Consider the following 19799-nt stretch of genomic DNA (forward strand, 5'->3'; position numbering starts at 1 on the left):
GAACTAGGGTAATGTAGAGTAGTAGTCAAGTCTGTGTGTTTCATCAGGTCACAGTAAACAAAGGTCACAGTCTATTACTTGTAACAAACTATTTCTACATTATCACATCACAGGTTGATTTCTAATCACTTGCCTTTCGACGTGCACACACAGTACATCATTTGACTGAGGATCTAAACTACATCATTTGACTGAGGATCTAAACAGCAGCAGGTATCGTTTCTGTCATCGGAGGAATGGCGATATTTTGCTGCCCCAGACAGAAAACGGGATCTCAAAGACTGTGAGATCCCATTTTGAGAGAGAGCGAGAGAGAGAGAGAGAGAGAGAGAGAGAGAGAGAGAGAGAGAGAGAGAGAGAGAGAGAGAGAGAGAGAGAGAGAGAGAGAGCAGCAGAAGGACCAGGACCATTGGTCATTTAGCCTCCCACAGCTTCTCCTTATGTTCTCTGCAGCCTTAACATCAGACAGCCACGGTGAACAGCGGAGGGAGAGGAGGGCCAAGAGCAGTGTTGCCAACTGTCGTGAGAGAAATAATAAGCCAAACCATCTCCAAAAACAAGCCGAAAAGAAGGCAACTCTTGCGAGAGAAATAAAGCCAAATCTCCCCTCGAAAAACGAGCCAAAACAAGCCCAATAATATGGCTATATAATAAAAAAATTAAAAAAAATGCATGTATCATTATAAATACTATACTTGTCTATAATAATGAATGCTTTGGTCATTTATTACACTATTACACACATACACATACTTTAGCCGATTCTGTCACTCAATGTGATTCACACAACCTCAAACCTATGGGTATTTATACATTTCAAAACAATCCACCGGATTTTAAAAACAAGCCCAAAAAACCCCGCAACCCGCGACTCGGGGTGGTGGGACCCCGCAACTCTGGAAACAAAAACAAGCCAAAAGTTGCGCGAAATAAGCAGACTTGGCAACCCTGGCCAAGAGATCGGGGGACCAGAGCCAGGGGCAGGATGTCACGTCTAGCTAGCCCGCGACACCCACCCACCCACCGCCAGCCAAGCAGGCAGGGCAGGCAGCGAGGCACTGTGGGACACCCCGTCCCAGATCGGAGAACAAAAGGAGAGGGAGTCTGACACTACCCAGGCTGCAGCCAACCCCCCCCCACGTGCTTCCTGGCTGGACCGCAGGCCTTCGGGACCCCTTCGCGGCGGCTCCACGGGGCCAACGCTATAGGCCAGCAGGCTCTGGACATGTGGGGCCTGTGGTGGTTTACATCACCGCACGTGGAGCCGTTCTCCACTGGACACACCGAGGTGTGACTTGGAGGACAGTCTGGACAGAAGCCTTTTCCCCCGCCTCATACAAGAGCACTGAGGTGTAGCACTGGATGGAAAACCAGCTAATGGATATTGGGCACCTAAATGTATTCCTTTACTATTTCTTCACACGCACGCACGCACACTCTAGACAAAACAGATATCAAAAGGTCTAGATACCACTACTTTTGTATTCTCTATGTAAACTAGTTGTGCTGGTACATGGTGCCTTTCTACAATGCTGCACATGTCCAAATGCTAATAAAATGTCCTGAAGTGCATCTCTGGGTCTGAGGGCCAGTGGGAATTGCAAGCAATTCTGAGATTCCTCAGAGAAAGGGAATGAGCTTAGAAGTCTCGCGAACCATATTGTAAGTATTGTATGCCTTGCCGAGGAGACTGCTGTTTCTGTAGCGTGAGGCAGCTTAATGTACGAGTACACATGACGCTAGTATATCGCAGGGACTTACCCCCAATACAACCCTTGATGGTGGATGGTGAGTGCCAAGCAAGGAGGCACCGGGGGCCAGGGGCAGGAGTCTCAGAGTCTTTGGTATGGCCCGGCCAGGGGATCGAACCCCGGACCTCCCAGTCTCAGGACAGACACACAACCACAAGGCCAGTGAGCTGGTTAGAGCCATACTATTGCCTCCCACAAAATGCTTCCGTCATACAGTCTGGAAGATCTGAAAATAATCAATAAAGCGGATGCAACGCATCCCCCCCAAATATGGATAAAGAAATGGGTTCCCATGCAACCTGACTGCTTTAGTATATTATTTGGTGGTGTTATTTACTTAATTAGTATTAATGCTATTGAAATATTAAAGCAAAAGAAAGCCATATATTTAAATCAACATTAGAATGAACATGAATAAAATGCGACCCCTACCACAAAAATGAAATGCCTGTGATCTGTGTACTGAGAAGAACCATTAGTGATAGGTTTCATTCCATAAACATATGAAATTCAATAAAGCAAGTCATACTGTGTTTTCAAAATCATTCCATTAAACGTCACAGTGGAGGGTTGTAGGCCCCTCCTTACTACTCACTAGGGGGTCAATAGGACACACACACACACACACACACACACACACACACACACACACACACACACACACACACACACACACACACACACACACACACACACACACACACACACACACACACACACACACACACACACACACACACACACACACACACACACACACACACACACACACACACACACACAGAGAGAGAGTCGGGAGAGTCTAGCACCGCTCAAAAATAAACGCTGATTCTCATTCTCAGCCTCTCACACATATGTCTGGTAAAGAGAGTAGAATCTGATTGAACTTTGGAGAGCAGAGAACCCTCAATATATGACTCCAAATGGAGCTGTTAATAGGACAGGGGCCAAAAACAATGTCAAAAACCTCAGAGAAACATGTCCCCATCAATCCGACTGTTTTCAGCTAACAATTTCTTAAACAGAAATAATAGTAACATAACAGGAAGGAAAAGATTGCATTTCTGGGGAAAAAAAAACTCTTTAAGAGGATTTAAGTCAGCCTGCAGTAATGAGCATGGGGAGGTGTGAGCATGGTGAGGTGTGAGCATGGTGAGGTGTGAGCATGGTGAGGTGTGAGCATGGTGAGGTGTGAGCATGGTGAGGTGTGAGCATGGTGAGGTGTGAGCATGGTGAGGTGTGAGCATGGTGAGGTGTGAGCATGGTGAGGTGTGAGCATGGTGAGGTGTGAGCATGGTGAGGTGTGAGCATGGTGAGGTGTGAGCATGGTGAGGTGTGAGCATGGTGTAATGGGCTCCAACTGACAAACACAGACAGATTGGTAGGCTTCTTCAAATTAGGAAGAACAACAAAGAGGAAAGTAAAGAGATCAGAGCAATGCTGGAGGTTCTGAGGTGCCCAGCAATGGGACTGACCTCCAGAAACCAGGGAGCTTCCAGCGATGACAACAACAACAGCAGCAGCAGCAGCAGGGCACTGACAGCCACCCCCCCCCCCCCCCCACCCCCACCCCCCCAAGGCTCCATCTTGGGGACCTCCTCAGTATGTCTGTGCATTAATGAGCGACTTGGTCATATGCAAATTGGGCCATGTCATGGGATACTGTGTGTTTACAGTGTGTGTGTGTGTGTGTGTGTGTGTGTGTGTGTGTGTGTGAGAAAGAGAGAAAGTGCCTGTCTGTGGGAGAGCGTGTGCGCAAAAGGTGGGAACTGGGCAACCTTGTCACCCTTGCGCCGCACCCCACCCCACCCCACCCCCTGCGAGGGGGAGATACGAAGAGCTAAGCTAAATAAGGACATTGTGAATGAGGTCCCCCCCCCCCCCCACAGCGTGCGCACACACACACAGATATGGGAGGCGGGGGCAAATACCACAGCAGGGGGACTAGGAGCTGTGGTAACGGCATGATTGAGATTTTACACACACACACACACACACACACACACACACACACACACACACACACACACACACACACACACACACACACACACACACACACACACACACACACACACACACACACACACACACACACACACACACACACACACACACACACACACACACACACACACACACACACACACACCTGAAATATGCAAAAGGGAGACGGGTAAAAAAAAAAAAAAAGTAGAAGAAAAGAAAATATAAATAAAGGCAGATGTGGCAGTTTGCCATAATCCCCAACAAGACATCAGTCTCCCATGGACAGGGACATGCTTTTGGGGGAACAGCTGAATGGAATAACAGAAATGAAAGCATCATTGTGGGAATAGAAGAAGAGGAATCAGGGGTTTGAATGAGAGAAAGAAACGGGATGAATGGGAGAGATTCTTGGCTCACCTAGAGGACTTGGAAGAGGTTTAGCTTTGCTCTCATCAGCCTCCGTACGTACGAACACCGTACCGTCTCGGACAGCGTTGGAGGTGAATGGGAGCGGCAGCGTGAGATTCGGTTTGCGTGCGTCACATTTCTCCCTCTCTCTCTCACAAGCAGTGTTTGACAGCAATTTTTTATTTTACTTTTAGTCATATAGTCTCTGGAATGGTTTTCATTTAGTTATAGTCACATTTTAGTCGAGTTTTAGTCGACTAAATATCATACGATCGACTAAAGTGTATTTTGGCAGGCGTTGATGACGTCGCAATGACTGATTTTACACTTGAAGAAAATAGCCGATTTAAAAAAAGATTCTGCCTAACGATGATGTCACTGGTGGATGGGTTTCTGAACTGCCCACAGCCCTCCTATGAGACACAGACTGAGTAGAAAAACAATTGTGGTCCTTTAAGTCGGTTAGTGGTTCTAAATATGAGATATTTCCGGTTAATTGCTCAGCCCTCTGTATGTTGCCCGGTTACAGTTGACAGTTGGCCGTCTCCAACGTGCAGTGGTGGAAAGTAACTAAGTACAATTTTGAGGTATTTGTACTCTACTTGAGTATCTCCAATTTTCAGTACTTTTACTTCTACTCCACTACATCTCAGAGGCAAATATTGTACTTTTACTCCACTACGTTTATTTAAAAAATAAACTTTAGTTACTAATTACTTTGACTGTTATTACAAAACATACATTAAACACTTCAGCCAGCTCACAATGCGTCGGATCGCGACGCATTGTGAGCTTGTAGATCCGCTATTTTCTAAAATTAAATTGTATACAAACTTGAAATGATACATTCTGCATAATGAGCACTTTTACTTTTGGTATGCTTGGAGTACATGTTGATGCCGATCCTTTTGTACTTTGTACCAGCTCAGTGGCCTTGTGGTTAGAGTGTCCGCCCTGAGACTGGGAGGTCGGGGTTCAATCCCCGGCCGGGTCATACCAAAGACTCTAAAAAATGGGACCCAGTGCCTCCCTGCTTGACACTCAGCATCAAGGGTTGGATTGGGGGTAAGTCCCTGCGACATACTAGCGTCATGTCCAGGGGGTGTACTTGTACATCAAGCTGCCTCACGCTACAGAAACAGGAGATAGGCTCCTGCCCCTATGGGCCTCATGGCTCGGCTAGGCTACTTACTACCTTTTGTACTTTTACAATTTTGAATTCCGGACTGTTTCTTCTTGTAAACGGAGCAGTTCTCCACATTGCAGTATCGATACTTTTACGTAAGTAAAAACAATCGGGCGCGTTTTCCACCTCCGCTCCAACGTGACCTCTCTCTCAACCGATAATGTCTTCAGCAGCCCTGTCTGTCTGCCCCCCCCCCCCCCCCCCCTCCCCCCTCCCCATCTACACTGGGTTCAGTCCATCAAATCTATTTACATTCCTCCTCGCTTCCATCCCTCCTTCCCTCAGGTTTTTACTGCGGATGAATCAGCTGTTCAGGTCTAATAGCTTTTCCGTGTGTGTGTGTGTGTGTGTGTGGTGTCCGTCTTGTGCATGTATGAGTCAGTTACCACGCCGGCTGTGCCTGTCAGGTGTTTGTGCACATGCATGTATGCGCATCTCCGTCCGTACGGCGGGCGCACACACACACACACACACACACACACGTGCGTAAGCGTGAATGAGCACACGCACGCGCACATATGTTTCCGCCGCTTTTTGTACCATTGCTGCCGCAGTCAGATGGCTTTACCATTTTAATGTCTGAGAGCAGCAACGTTACACGATGTCGTGTTCATAATTCTCGGCGGGGATTCTGAACCCACACGGCCATGTGTGTGAGATGCCTCTGCTCTTTGGAGACCTGCAGCCCACATGCTATACCACATCAGAGGTTGTGCTGAGCTCTGCGTAGAGGGAATACACGATACGACATCCAGCTAATATAGTTTAATCCATTAAGACCTGGAACGCATCCATGTCACGTTAGCGTTTAACCACATTAACCATTAACCCATTTTGGGGCGGGAACCCGTTTGTGTTTTAAACATTGTTATAATTTAGCTATTGAAAAATAGCAGATCTACAAGCTCATAGCGCGCCACCGAGTGACGCGCTATGAACTTGTAGGTCTGCTATTTTTGAAAAATCGTTAAAATGTGCCTCAAATCTTTCCGAAAATTGTCATGATTTAGAAAACTTTTTTTTTTAAATTTCGACGTCAGGCCTGAATGGGTTAATAGTTTAATTTAGCATACATATGTATGTTTTATTCTTTATAACAAATCCAGTGTGGCAGGACGGTGTCTCTCCGTCTCTCACCCTGTTGTCGTGCTATACTATATATGAGATTTGAGCCGCTGTCTATGTAAATTGTGCAGCCTTTTATGGCAATAACCGACATGTGTTTTCCCCCCATCCAGATATAGGGCTAGATAGTGCAGAGACGATGGGATTATGGGATGTATGGGGAGGGTCATCCAGATATAGGGCTAGATAGTGCAGAGACGATGGGATTATGTGATGTATGGGGAGGGTCATCCAGATATAGGGCTAGATAGTGCAGAGACGATGGGATTATGGGATGTATGGGGAGGGTCATCCAGATATAGGACTAGATAGTGCAGAGACGATGGGATTATGGGATGTATGGGGAGGGTCATCCAGATATAGGGCTAGATAGTGCAGAGACGATGGGATTATTATGGGATGTATGGGGAGGGTCATCCAAGAATGGATTAATTGCGTTACATTTTTTTAATCTAATTAATTACACAATTAAATCAGTTATAATTAGAACATGTCATATCCAGTCAAGGCATGTTCTTACTGCTCATGAAAGAAAGAAAGAAAGAAAGTGATCAAGACAGAAAATGTCTGAGATTGAGAGAAAGATTGAGAGAGAAAGGAGGAGAGAAAAATGAGAGGATGAGAGGGAGAGAAAGAGAGCTCTCCCTGTTGAGGCCCTTTTGCACCTAGAACAACATGAGGGCGAAGGAAAGGGGAGGGTTGGGGGGTGGGGTGGGGGGGTTCATAGGCACACAGTGAAATCCTCTGTTAATTTAGTTTTTTTTACACTCTCCAAGTTAAATTAAAACACTGGGGTTTTTTTACGGTGCAGCAACAGAGACAGTTGAAGCCTCACAGGGAAACAAGATGTGCTCCGGGACGGGACGGGACGAATACACCCCCGTGACCACTGACCAGGTTTAATGTTGGTTTGTTTTTAGTTCAATGTTTGTTTAACCCATTCAGGCCTGACGTCGAAATAAAAAAAAAAAGTTTTCTAAATCATGACAATTTTCGGAAAGATTTGAGGCACATTTTAACGATTTTTCAAAAATAGCAGACCTACAAGTTCATAGCGCGCCACTCGGTGGCGCGCTATGAGCTTGTAGATCTGCTATTTTTCAATAGCTAAATTATAACATAATGTTTAAAACACCAAAAGGGGTTCCCGCCCCAAAATGGGTTAATGGTTAATGTGGTTAAACGCTAACGTGACATGGATGCGTTCCAGGTCTCAATGGGTTAACCCATTTAGGCCTGACGTCAAAATAAAAACAACGTTCGCTCTGAAAGAACAGTATTGGCATCAAAATGTACTTAAAGTACCAAAAGTAGAAAGTACTCTTTATCCCGTTTTGGACTGAGTCCGATTCTTAAAAACGCCTTCTAAATCCTGATGTATATATATATTTATATAGCAGCATCCAAAACAAGATTTTTAAAAAAAATATTGTACATACTGTACAGAATACCAGAAGGGGTTCCCGCCCAGAATGGGTTGAGCAGAATGTCTCATTTCAAATTTTCAAGTGTATACAAATCTTTTAAAAATAGCAGGTCTACAAGCTCTCTGCGACAAAGTGGTTAATGTACGTTTTGTAATAATCAGAATGTACAAAGTAACTAGTAAATAATTGCAGTGTAGTAAAAGTACAATATTAGCCTCTGAGATGTAGTGAAGTATAAAGTAAAAGTATTGGGAATCGGAAGTACTCAAGTAAAGTACAAGTACCTCAAAATTGTACTTAAAGGAGCATTCAGTGATTTGGGTGAAAAACCCGGTCCACCCGGTAACAAGATGTGCACATGCACACGCTCTACAGTGGGGGAAGTACAACAGACCAACAGCACATGATTGGAGGAAGGCCCCTCTCATCCTGATTGGATGAAGGCTTTGCCACCCAAAGCCCAAACCGAAACAAGGGTTTTTGGACCCCAGGGTTAACTGGGGACAGGGAGGAACTCCTTATATGGTCAGCACGCTTTATAGTAGGGAGGATTATCCAAAAAAAAAGAAAAAATAAGTGATATTTGAATTAAGTGAAATCACTGAATATACCTTTAAGTACAGAACAGTACTTTAGTACTTAATGTTACTTTACACCACTAAGAATGAATGTGTACTGTGTGTGTGTGTGTGTGTGTGTGTGTGTGTGTGTGTGTGTGTGTGTGTGTGTGAGAGTGCGTGGGAGAGAGAGAGAGAGAGGGGGGGTGGGGGGGGGGGGGGGGGGTTAACACCTTCCACAGGTGTCTCCGTTCCCCCTCAACACCATTACCGATGGTCTGACATGAGGCCAAATTACCCCATGGCTGTAAAACGGTGGAAATACACTTTTACACATCTGTATGTATGTATGCCCATCCGCTTTACAGTGGAGAAGACATGCAGATGGTCCACACACACACACACACACACACACACACACAGTCACACACACACACACACACACAGTCACACACACAGTCACACACACAGTCACACACACACACACACACACACACACACACACACAGTCACACACACAGTCACACACACAGTCACACACACACACACACACACACACACACACAGAGAGAGAGAGAGAACGGATTTCTGGAAGTGAGGCTCCGCGCACGGGATGAAAATAAACAGCGATGGGAGCGGAAACGTTGTGCTCTCATGAATGGGGCTCACACATCAAAGTGTCCTGCTCGTGTATCATCGTGACAGTTCAGGGAGCGAGCTGCGCGGCGAAACCTCCACTAGTCTCTACGAGAGATACTGGAAACGGACGGCACATAACGTCACACAAAAGTACTCCATTTGTTTGTGTAAGTAAAAGGTATCGATACTGTAAATGCAGTACTTCGTTAACAAGTAAAGGTACAAACGTATTGTCATAAACATGTACTAAAAGTACTCATTGTGCACCCCCCCGCCCCTTTTTCCCCTCACTGTATATGTTTCTTTTCCCTTTTTACCTCTACTTTCTTTTGCTATATAGAAGTGTCTATTTGTACGTCTCTAAATGTTTTGATGAATTGAACCAGGTGGACCCTCTTGTAAACAAGTGTAATGCTTCATTGGGTCGTCCACTCACAGTTAACAGTCTTTGTATCGAGTTGTGTTTGAAATGTACTGTAATTCTGCAAACTGTTAATAAATATTTCAATCAATCAATCAATCATGTGCAGAATGTCCCATTTCAAGTTTTCAAATGTACAATAAATCTTTTGAAAAATAGCAGATCTACAAGCGCACGATGTGACGCATTGTGAGCTTATAGATCGGCTATGTTCAAATGGACGAAATGTACAAAGGCCTGAAGTGGTTCATGTATGTTTTTTGTTGTTGTAATAATAATCAAAGTAACTAAACTAAAGTTACTAAAGTACAATTGCCTCTGAGATGTAGTGGAGTTGAAATAAAAGTATTGGAAATTGGAAATACTCAAGTAAAGTAGAAATAGAGAGTATGCGCATGCTTAAAGTGAATGGCACATCGAGTGGCAAAGCAACAGGCAAAGTGAGTTTAACATTGTTTAATGTTGTTTAATGCAATCAGATAGGACTTTTCTGTGTGGATGTATGGGCTGTCAAGGCCAGAAAGTAGTTTTTTGCCACTCGGTAGGCGTTCCTGCATAACTTCCTGGTTTGATGATGTCACACACATACCCTCTATACATTACATTACATTACATTACATTACAGTCATTTAGCAGACGCTTTTATCCAAAGCGACTTACAATAAGTGTATTCAACATAGGTAGGGAACAAAAACTACTAATCACCAGAAGTCTTTAGTGCATTTTCTGCAAAAACAAGCAACCAAGAGTATACCTAGCGCTAAGGTAAAAGTGCAATATATCAGCTACCTATTTCCTTAACCGGATGAGACAAAATAGCTAAATCAAATGAGCATGAGCTAAAACAATTAAGTGTATCGACTAAACAAGATCCAATAAACAATACAACAATAGAAAACAAACGTTCGTACAACTAGTTAACAACAAGTAGGTCAGGCAGAGAGGAAGGGTAGTGTTTCCTGAAGAGGTGGGTTTTCAACCTGCGGCGAAATATGGGCAGTGACTCTGCTGTCCTAACATCAGTGGGGAGTTCATTCCACCACTGTGGGGCCAGAACAGAAAAGAGTCGTGACCGTGTGGATCGGCCAGAAGGACCCTTGAGTGACGAGGCAATCAGTCGCCCCGAGGTGGCAGACCGAAGTGGTCGGGCAGGGGTGTAGGCATCGACCATAGCCCGGAGATAGGAAGGAGCTGTTCCTTTCACTGCCCTATAGGCTAACACCAGGGTTTTGAACTGGATGCGGGCCGCTACGGGGAGCCAGTGTAGAGAACGGAGAAGGATGGTTGTGTGGGAGAACTTGGGGCGGTTGAACACCAGACGAGCCGCAGCTTTCTGAACAAGCTCCAGAGGTCTGATGGCAGATGCCGGAGCACCAGCTATACAGTTGGAGGCCATCGATATTGTCCTTTTCTTTTTGCTGAGGTTTGCGTGATCTGCGCAAAAGGACAGTTAACCCATTTTGGGCGGGAACCCCTTTTGGTGTTTTAAACATTGTAATAATTTAGCTATTGAAAAATAGCAGACCTACAAGCTCATAGCGCGCCACCGAGTGGCGCGCTACGACCTTGTAGGTCTGTTATTTTTGAAAAATCGTGAAAATATTTATTTCAGAAAACTGGAGGATTTAGAAGGATTTTTTTTAAATGTTGAGGTCAGGCCTAAATGGGTCAAATGATAAGGGACAATATCGGTGGCACCCAACTGTACCTCAAAATTGTATAGTTAAACTAACCGTAGGCAGGTGTTGTTTCCGTAGGAGACGAGTTCATTCCGCAAAGGGGGCGGGGGTGGGGGGGGCGAATAAATGTGCGGCATGTGAAAAAAAACCGCATACCGGTACTTTCCCAGTACAGCACACAGTCATGGGGAGCACTCTGTACTCACATACCGGTACTTTCCCAGTACAGCACACAGTCATGGGGAGCACTCTGTACTCACATACCGGTACTTTCCCAGTACAGCACACAGTCATGGGGAGCACTCTGTACTCACATACCGGTACTTTCCCAGTACAGCACACAGTCATGGGGAGCACTCTGTACTCACATACCGGTACTTTCCCAGTACAGCACACAGTCATGGGGAGCACTCTGTACTCACATACCGGTACTTTCCCAGTACAGCACACAGTCATGGGGAGCACTCTGTACTCACATACCGGTACTTTCCCAGTACAGCACACAGTCATGGGGAGCACTCTGTACTCACATACCGGTACTTCCCCAGTACAGCACACAGTCATGGGGAGCACTCTGTACTCACATACCGGTACTTTCCCAGTACAGCACACAGTCATGGGGAGCACTCTGTACTCACATACCGGTACTTTCCCAGTACAGCACACAGTCATGGGGAGCACACAGTCATGGGGAGCACTCTGTACTCACATACCGGTACTTTCCCAGTACAGCACACAGTCATGGGGAGCACACAGTCATGGGGAGCACTCTCATGTTATGAGGCCAGCCAACACTTACCTTATAACGCATCTTGGGACAGGAGTGGATGTAGAATCCCAGATAGTAGTAGCACAGCTTTGGAGACTGTGTTTGCAGCTGCCTGGTGAAGGCAATCTCCCTGTTTAAAAGGACACAAAAACACACACAATTGAAGACATAGGCATTCTTAAAAGGACAGCCATTCATTATTTGAAAACATCCCAATATAAATGCACCAAGTCTCTGTGTGTACGTGTGGATGTACATACGTACGTCTGTAATCCACGCAACTCGGAAACCGTTCGCTCCACCGAATTAAAAATTCGAGACACGTGTTCCACACCCCCACAGGGAGTGCAGTGCCCGGTGTAGAGTCCGTCGGATCACCGGTTGTCCAGAAAAAGAACGAAAACCTCTGCCCGGGCTCCGGACAGGGCCCAAATCCAGATCACCCACAATGAGGTTCTGACATCACAATGATACGCGACCACGCCCCTTTATTAGCCATTATTGATCACCCCCCCTCCCAACGGGCACTGTTCTAGTAAATTAACAGACTTACTGCTTGTGACGTAACGTTCCGCCGGAAGGAATCTAACTGCTTCTGGCGGAATGCTCCGTCTGATAAGCTTTATTATTGATATCAAACCGGATTACTGATTTATTTTTTTCATTATTATTTTGGCTTGGCCTTTCCTTCTTTAGCGATCCTAGACCGGGTTGCGCAACAGCGCTGCCGTCCACCGACCATTATACAGGCTGAATAACTCCTAATCTACGGAGCTCTCCATGGTTTGGATAAAACACGCAATGTTCGGAGGTCTTTGCTGATTATCTGGTGATCTAGATGGAAACATTGGCGCTTTCTAGGAGCAAGGATGGCTATATTTTAGCTCGCTAGCATTGACGCTATTTATTTAGCATTAAGATGGATGCCCAAAACAGTATGTCAGTCCTGTGTGCGCACCCTTAAAATGGCCTCTGCAGTCTGAGGTTGGCTGTGCGTCCAGCAGGTGGCAGTATACGAGTTAAATATTGGAACAGCACTAGTTAACAAATAAACAGATGTCCTCCAATCAAATGTATGTGGTCTTTGATGTGTCACACCAGGATATAAATTAATCATGACAGTGATGAATGTGTGGCAGTGAAGCAGTCTCAGATCAAACTACCAGGGTCCCTGCATGGCTAAAAAGGAAGTAAATGGACACACTAATAAAACAAAAAAAGCAGCTTTTCCTGTTCCCATTCGGTTGCACAAAAACAAGCGTTTCTCTCTATAGGCATTGAGTCCCAGAGCGAGAACAAGAAGGTGGGGAGAAAGCAAGAGAGAAGGCGTGTTAAAATAAAGGACTTAGAACTCGGGGAGATTTACACAGCATCCTCAAATACAGTAAATGTCTTCTCCCCAATAGAGCCTTCCTTAATTGCATCCTTTCTTTATTCCTCCTGGCTGCTGAAGCCCGTTTTCACATTCTCCCTCTGCCATTTCCTTCACCATTCCATAACTAAATTCCAACTCCTCTTTCTTCTCTGCTTTTGTTTCACCCTTCCTTCCAGCCCCTCTTGTCTTTCACCCAATCAAATGAAGTAGGGTGTGGAGGGGGGGGGAGGATTCCCTTTTTTATTTTGTATTTTATTTTAAAGAAGAAGACGACAAAACTAAGAAGAGAGAGAGAGGGGTGAATGGGGTCCTAAATAAAATGGATGCAACTGAAAAATACGACGCGGGACAAAGCCCGCCCGGGCCCGAGGTCGGGGAGAGAGAGAGGGAGGAGAATATAAAGGAGGAGGGTAAAGAAAAGAGGGGAGAGGAGAGAGAGAGAGAGAGAGGCTGCTGGAGCTGAGGTGCTAGAAGGTCACCCACTTGCTGCCAGGTTCCTGGGTTCCCATCCCCTCTCCACAAAGGGCCGACCGGGCGCTGAATGGGGAGGGATCAGGAGAGGTGAGGGCACCCCATTCACAAAAAGACCCCCCCCCTCCTCCTCCTCCTCCTCCTCCGCAGCCCTCCCTCCCTTCACACCCCCCCCCCCCCCCCCCCCCGTGGTAGCAGCTTGAGGCTGCCATTATCCCCTCTTCAGCCTTCTGACACTCCAACACAAGCCAATTATCAAGCCCTCCGCTCGGCTCATACTGATGTGCGCGCACAGCCGCACGCACACGCACGCACGCACACGCACAAAGCAATGTACGTCGCACATGCAATAGTGCACGCCGCGCAGGTTTTCTGAACATCTTTGACGAAAACATTACATTCTAGAAAAGACGATTCACTGAATCAGTAGCCACACGTAGTAGTGTGTGTGACGAAGGAATCGACACAGACATTTTAGAAAGACCATTTAGCAGTCACAATAAAACGTAGTGTAATAGCAAAATAAGGGTATCTGGTAGAAAATATATTTAAATCCGGATAGATCAATGAATCATATTAACCCATTAGCCCGGCAGAAATCAGATTCTATAAAAGGTCTTCTAAATCCTTGATAAACGTATGTTTCTATGTCAGTAGTTTTTTTTATATATATTCAAAGATTTGCACTCATTTTCATTCAACAGCTAAAGTTTAAAGTAATGGTTAAAAGCTATAAGGTGACACAGATGCGTCTAGATGTGATCTAAATGGGTTAATCACATTGTGGGTATTATGCACGCACGCACACGCACACACACACACACACACACACACACACACACACACACACACACACACACACACACACACACACACACACACACACACACACACACACACACACACACACACACACACACAGGCCCTGCTGGACAGCAGCTGGTGTCTTTGAACGCCAGTGTCTCAGAGACATCTCTTTATGCCCCACACTGCTCCCCTCCTGTGCTCTGGGCCCCTCTACACCACACTGCTCCCCTCCTGTGCTCTGGGCCTCTACACCACACTGCTCCCCTCCTGTGCTCTGGGCCCCTCTACACCACACTGCTCCCCTCCTGTGCTCTGGGCCCCTCTACACCACACTGCTCCCCTCCTGTGCTCTGGGCCTCTACACCACACTGCTCCCCTCCTGTGCTCTGGGCCCCTCTACACCACACTGCTCCCCTCCTGTGCTCTGGGCCCCTCTACACCACACTGCTCCCCTCCTGTGCTCTGGGCCCCTCTACACCACACTGCTCCCCTCCTGTGCTCTGGGCCCCTCTACACCACACTGCTCCCCTCCTGTGCTCTGGGCCCCTCTACACCACACTGCTCCCCTCCTGTGCTCTGGGCCCCTCTACACCACACTGCTCCCCTCCTGTGCTTTGGGCCCCTCTACACCACACTGCTCCCCTCCTGTGCTCTGGGCCCCTCTACACCACACTGCTCCCCTCCTGTGCTTTGGGCCCCTCTACACCACACTGCACCCCTCCTGTGCTCTAGGCCCCTCTACACCACACTGCTCCCCTCCTGTGCTCTGGGCCCCTCTACACCACACTGCTCCCCTCCTGTGCTCTGGGCCCCTCTACACCACACTGCTCCCCTCCCGTGCTCTGGGCCCCTCTACACCACACTGCTCCCCTCCTGTGCTCTGGGCCCCTCTACACCACACTGCCCTCTACACCACACTGCTCCCCTCCCGTGCTCTGGGCCCCTCTACACCACACTGCCCTCTACACCACACTGCTCCCCTCCCGTGCTCTGGGCCTCTCTACACCACACTGCTCCCCTCCTGTGCTCTGGGCCCCTCTACACCACACTGCTCCCCTCCCGTGCTCTGGGCCCCTCTACACCACACTGCTCCCCTCCTGTGCTCTGGGCCCCTCTACACCACACTGCTCCCCTCCTGTGCTCTGGGCCCCTCTACACCACACTGCTCCCCTCCTGTGCTCTGGGCCCCTCTACACCACACTGCTCCCCTCCTGTGCTTTGGGCCCCTCTACACCACACTGCACCCCTCCTGTGCTCTGGGCCCCTCTACACCACACTGCTCCCCTCCTGTGCTCTGGGCCCCTCTACACCACCACACTGCACCCCTCCTGTGCTCTGGGCCCCTCTACACCACCACACTGCTCCCCTCCTGTGCTCTGGGCCCCTCTACACCACCACACTGCACCCCTCCTGTGCTCTGGGCCCCTCTACACCACCACACTGCACCCCTCCTGTGCTCTGGGCCCCTCTACACCACCACACTGCTCCCCTCCTGTGCTCTGGGCCCCTCTACACCACACTGCTCCCCTCCTGTGCTCTGGGCCCCTCTACACCACACTGCTCCCCTCCTGTGCTCTGGGCCCCTCTACACCACACTGCTCCCCTCCTGTGCTCTGGGCCCCTCTACACCACCACACTGCTCCCCTCCTGTGCTCTGGGCCCCTCTACACCACACTGCTCCCCTCCTGTGCTCTGGGCCCCTCTACACCACACTGCTCCCCTCCTGTGCTTTGGGCCCCTCTACACCACACTGCACCCCTCCTGTGCTCTGGGCCCCTCTACACCACCACACTGCTCCCCTCCTGTGCTCTGGGCCCCTCTACACCACACTGCTCCCCTCCTGTGCTCTGGGCCCCTCTACACCACACTGCTCCCCTCCTGTGCTTTGGGCCCCTCTACACCACACTGCACCCCTCCTGTGCTCTGGGCCCCTCTACACCACACTGCTCCCCTCCTGTGCTCTGGGCCCCTCTACACCACACTGCTCCCCTCCTGTGCTCTGGGCCCCTCTACACCACACTGCTCCCCTCCTGTGCTCTGGGCCCCTCTACACCACACTGCTCCCCTCCTGTGCTCTGGGCCCCTCTACACCACCACACTGCACCCCTCCTGTGCTCTGGGCCCCTCTACACCACCACACTGCTCCCCTCCTGTGCTCTGGGCCCCTCTACACCACACTGCTCCCCTCCTGTGCTCTGGGCCCCTCTACACCACACTGCTCCCCTCCTGTGCTCTGGGCCCCTCTACACCACACTGCTCCCCTCCCGTGCTCTGGGCCCCTCTACACCACACTGCTCCCCTCCTGTGCTCTGGGCCCCTCTACACCACACTGCTCCCCTCCTGTGCTCTGGGCCCCTCTACACCACACTGCTCCCCTCCTGTGCTCTGGGCCCCTCTACACCACACTGCTCCCCTCCTGTGCTCTGGGCCCCTCTACACCACACTGCTCCCCTCCTGTGCTCTGGGCCCCTCTACACCACACGGATGTTTCATACGTGAACGCTGCGCAAACGGCGCAATGATAGTCAACGACCAGCGCGTTCATGTTATTGGGGCAATCCATCCCAGAATGCACTCTGTTCCTACCCGGAAGGAGGAGTGAAATCGCCTCATGCGCTTTTGAGCAACTTAATGCAAGTGGATGAGGAATCCTGTGCCGTCTCTATTAATATATACTCTAAGTGGGAACCCCCGGAAATGTTTTGGCCTTGTCTCACATGCTACTTAAAGCATAAGGAAAGTTTGTTGTTTGCCTGCCATAGGATGTTAATGGTAGGGTCACAAGAAACCTGCCATAGGATGTTAATGGTAGGGTCACAAGAAACCTGCCATAGGATGTTAATGGTAGGGTCACAAGAAACCCCTATTGCCTGCCATAGGATGTTAATGGTAGGGTCACAAGAAACCTGCCATAGGATGTTAATGGTAGGGTCACAAGAAACCCCTATTGCCTGCCATAGGATGTTAATGGTAGGGTCACAAGAAACCCCTATAAAAAAATACCGACAGCCGGTCAGCAAGTGGATTTATGAATACGTGTATATAGAGCGTCGCAGTCCCGCCCCCTACCATGGACCAGGAAATGAATCCCAATGCATTTTTCCCATAGACATTTCTTAAAGTATTTATTTAAAGACGGTTACGCCGCGGACAAAGCCAACTCGAGTCGTGACAACTCATGACAACACAAACAATATTTTGGACCAAACAAATAATTACAAAGAAGAAAAACAACAAAAAAAGTGTTGTAACCTGCCGTTTGCTTCTTCTTTCTAATTATCTTTTCGGCCCCAAAAATTGTGTTTGTTGTCATGATTTGTCACGACTCGAGTTGGCTTTGTCCGCGGCGTAAACGTCTTTAAATAAATACTTTCTGAAATGTCTATGAAAATATTTTAGGCCAATAAAAAAAAGACTATATACCAAATTTCCCACACGTCCACCTCGGCTGCCGGACTAACTATCAATAGTGGCAAAGTATTTAAATATAATTAAAACATCAAATTTCAATTACAAAAAAAGTTTAACCCATTCTGGACGGGAGCCCATTTTGGTGTTTTAAGCATTTTGTTATACTTTAGCTATTGAAAAATAGCAGATCCACAAGCTCATAGCGCGGCAGCGCGGCACAAATCTTTGAATATATATTCTTTCAGAGCGAACGTTTTTGACTCAAATCTTTGCTTCCAAGAGGTTCCTGGAATAACATATTTTCAGATGGGGGTCGGCAGCCAAATACATTACATTTTTGGGGTCCTTGACATGAAATATTGAGCGCCACTGATACAGAAACATGAGGTATTTCAGAAAACAGTCAGAATTTAAAAGACATTTTTTAAATTTCGACGTCAGGCCTAATCAGTGTAAATAGTGTTGAGAACTTGCAGAGCTGCTACTTTCACTAGTTTAGTAGTGTCCCCCAGCACACGTCTATAATGTCTCTCTTGGGTCTGGAGCTGAAAGGGTTTGGTCTTTACTATTCTACACTCCAACGACCCCATAAGCAGTTCCTCAACACCGCCCTCTGCTGTTCAGACTGCAGTATCACAACATTCAAAGACTCACATGTGCTCATACCTTATGGGCAGTAAAATGTTGGTGTGGCAGACTGAAATGTCTTCTGACAAACCTATGTTTCTATGGGCCGATTCATACTCCTATTTTACCGCTGTTTCGGCGCTGTAGTGCCGAAATGATTTCGGCTCGTCAGAAATTTTCAGTAGCACCGAAGAGCCGACTTTAGGACGGTCCCCGCCCCCCCCCCGAACCTCAAATGACGTCACATTGTAGGCTCTACAGAGCCGAACCGACTTTTATTCGGCTCTAAAATAGGAGTATGAATCGGCCCTATGTCAGTGGTGCTCAACCTTTTCAATGTCAAGGACCCCCAGAATTATCTGTATTTGGCCACGGACCCCCATCTGAAAAGATGTTGTTCCAGAGAGACACGTTCGCTGTGAAAGTATATATATATTCAAATATTTGCACTACATTTTCACGATTTCTCAAAAATAGCAGATCTACAAGCTCGTAGCGCGGCACTCGGTGTCGCGCTACGAGCTTGTAGATCTGCTATTTTTCAATAGCTAAAGTATAACATAATGCTTAAAACACCAAAAGGGGTTCCCGCCCCAAAATGGGTTAAGTAAAACAATCGAGTACTTTTTCCACCACTGGGAATATGAACATGGCAGGGAGACCAGTGACGTCTCCATGGCTCTCTGCAGGGCACGCCGCCCCCCCAGGAGGAGCCATTATTCCCACACCAAACAGTGACCGCCCCCATCGGAATGCTGCGTAGCCCAGTAGAAGGATTTCAAGTATACAGGCATAATAAGGAAAAAGTCCTTCTGCACACCTGCAATGGACAGGTGCGTCGGACAACTGGAACTGGAGAAGTAGAGACTGGAGAAGTAGAGAAAGTAGAGAGTAGAGAAAAAAGAATACCGCACACTGTCTTCACAGTGTGCGGAGTTCGATTTATTGAGCAACGTTTCGGTCGTTCAGACCTTCATCAGGCAAGTATACAGGCCTATAAAAAGCAAGGCTTTTGCACACCTACAGGCGCCAGGTGCGTAGGAGAGGGTAAGGTGCCAAAAATGTGTCTTCAAATGCAGTGAAACCACTTTAATAGGGAAACGGCAACGTTTTGGCCTATGCGGCCTTCATCAGGCCATCTTTGGATAAAGATAACA

General features: G+C 47.7%; 1 protein-coding gene across 1 annotated transcript in view; it reads right to left on the minus strand.

The window, feature by feature from the left end:
• Window positions 1-2844: 2844 nt before the first annotated feature.
• Window positions 2845-19799, minus strand: part of LOC306931510 (arginyl-tRNA--protein transferase 1-like) — a gene marked incomplete at its 3' end in the record, with an annotated part of 112118 nt that continues 95163 nt past the window's right edge. Inside the window, exons 11-12 of the mRNA XM_079512911.1 lie at window positions 11982-12081; window positions 2845-3111 (exon numbers count right to left, since the gene is read on the minus strand). Coding sequence (XP_079369037.1) covers window positions 2845-3111; window positions 11982-12081 — 367 coding nt within the window. The remainder of the gene's footprint in view (window positions 3112-11981; window positions 12082-19799) is intronic.

The sequence above is a fragment of the Electrona antarctica genome, assembly GCF_951216825.1.
Source record: "Electrona antarctica genome assembly, chromosome: 10".
In the NCBI taxonomy this organism is placed as follows: domain Eukaryota; kingdom Metazoa; phylum Chordata; class Actinopteri; order Myctophiformes; family Myctophidae; genus Electrona; species Electrona antarctica.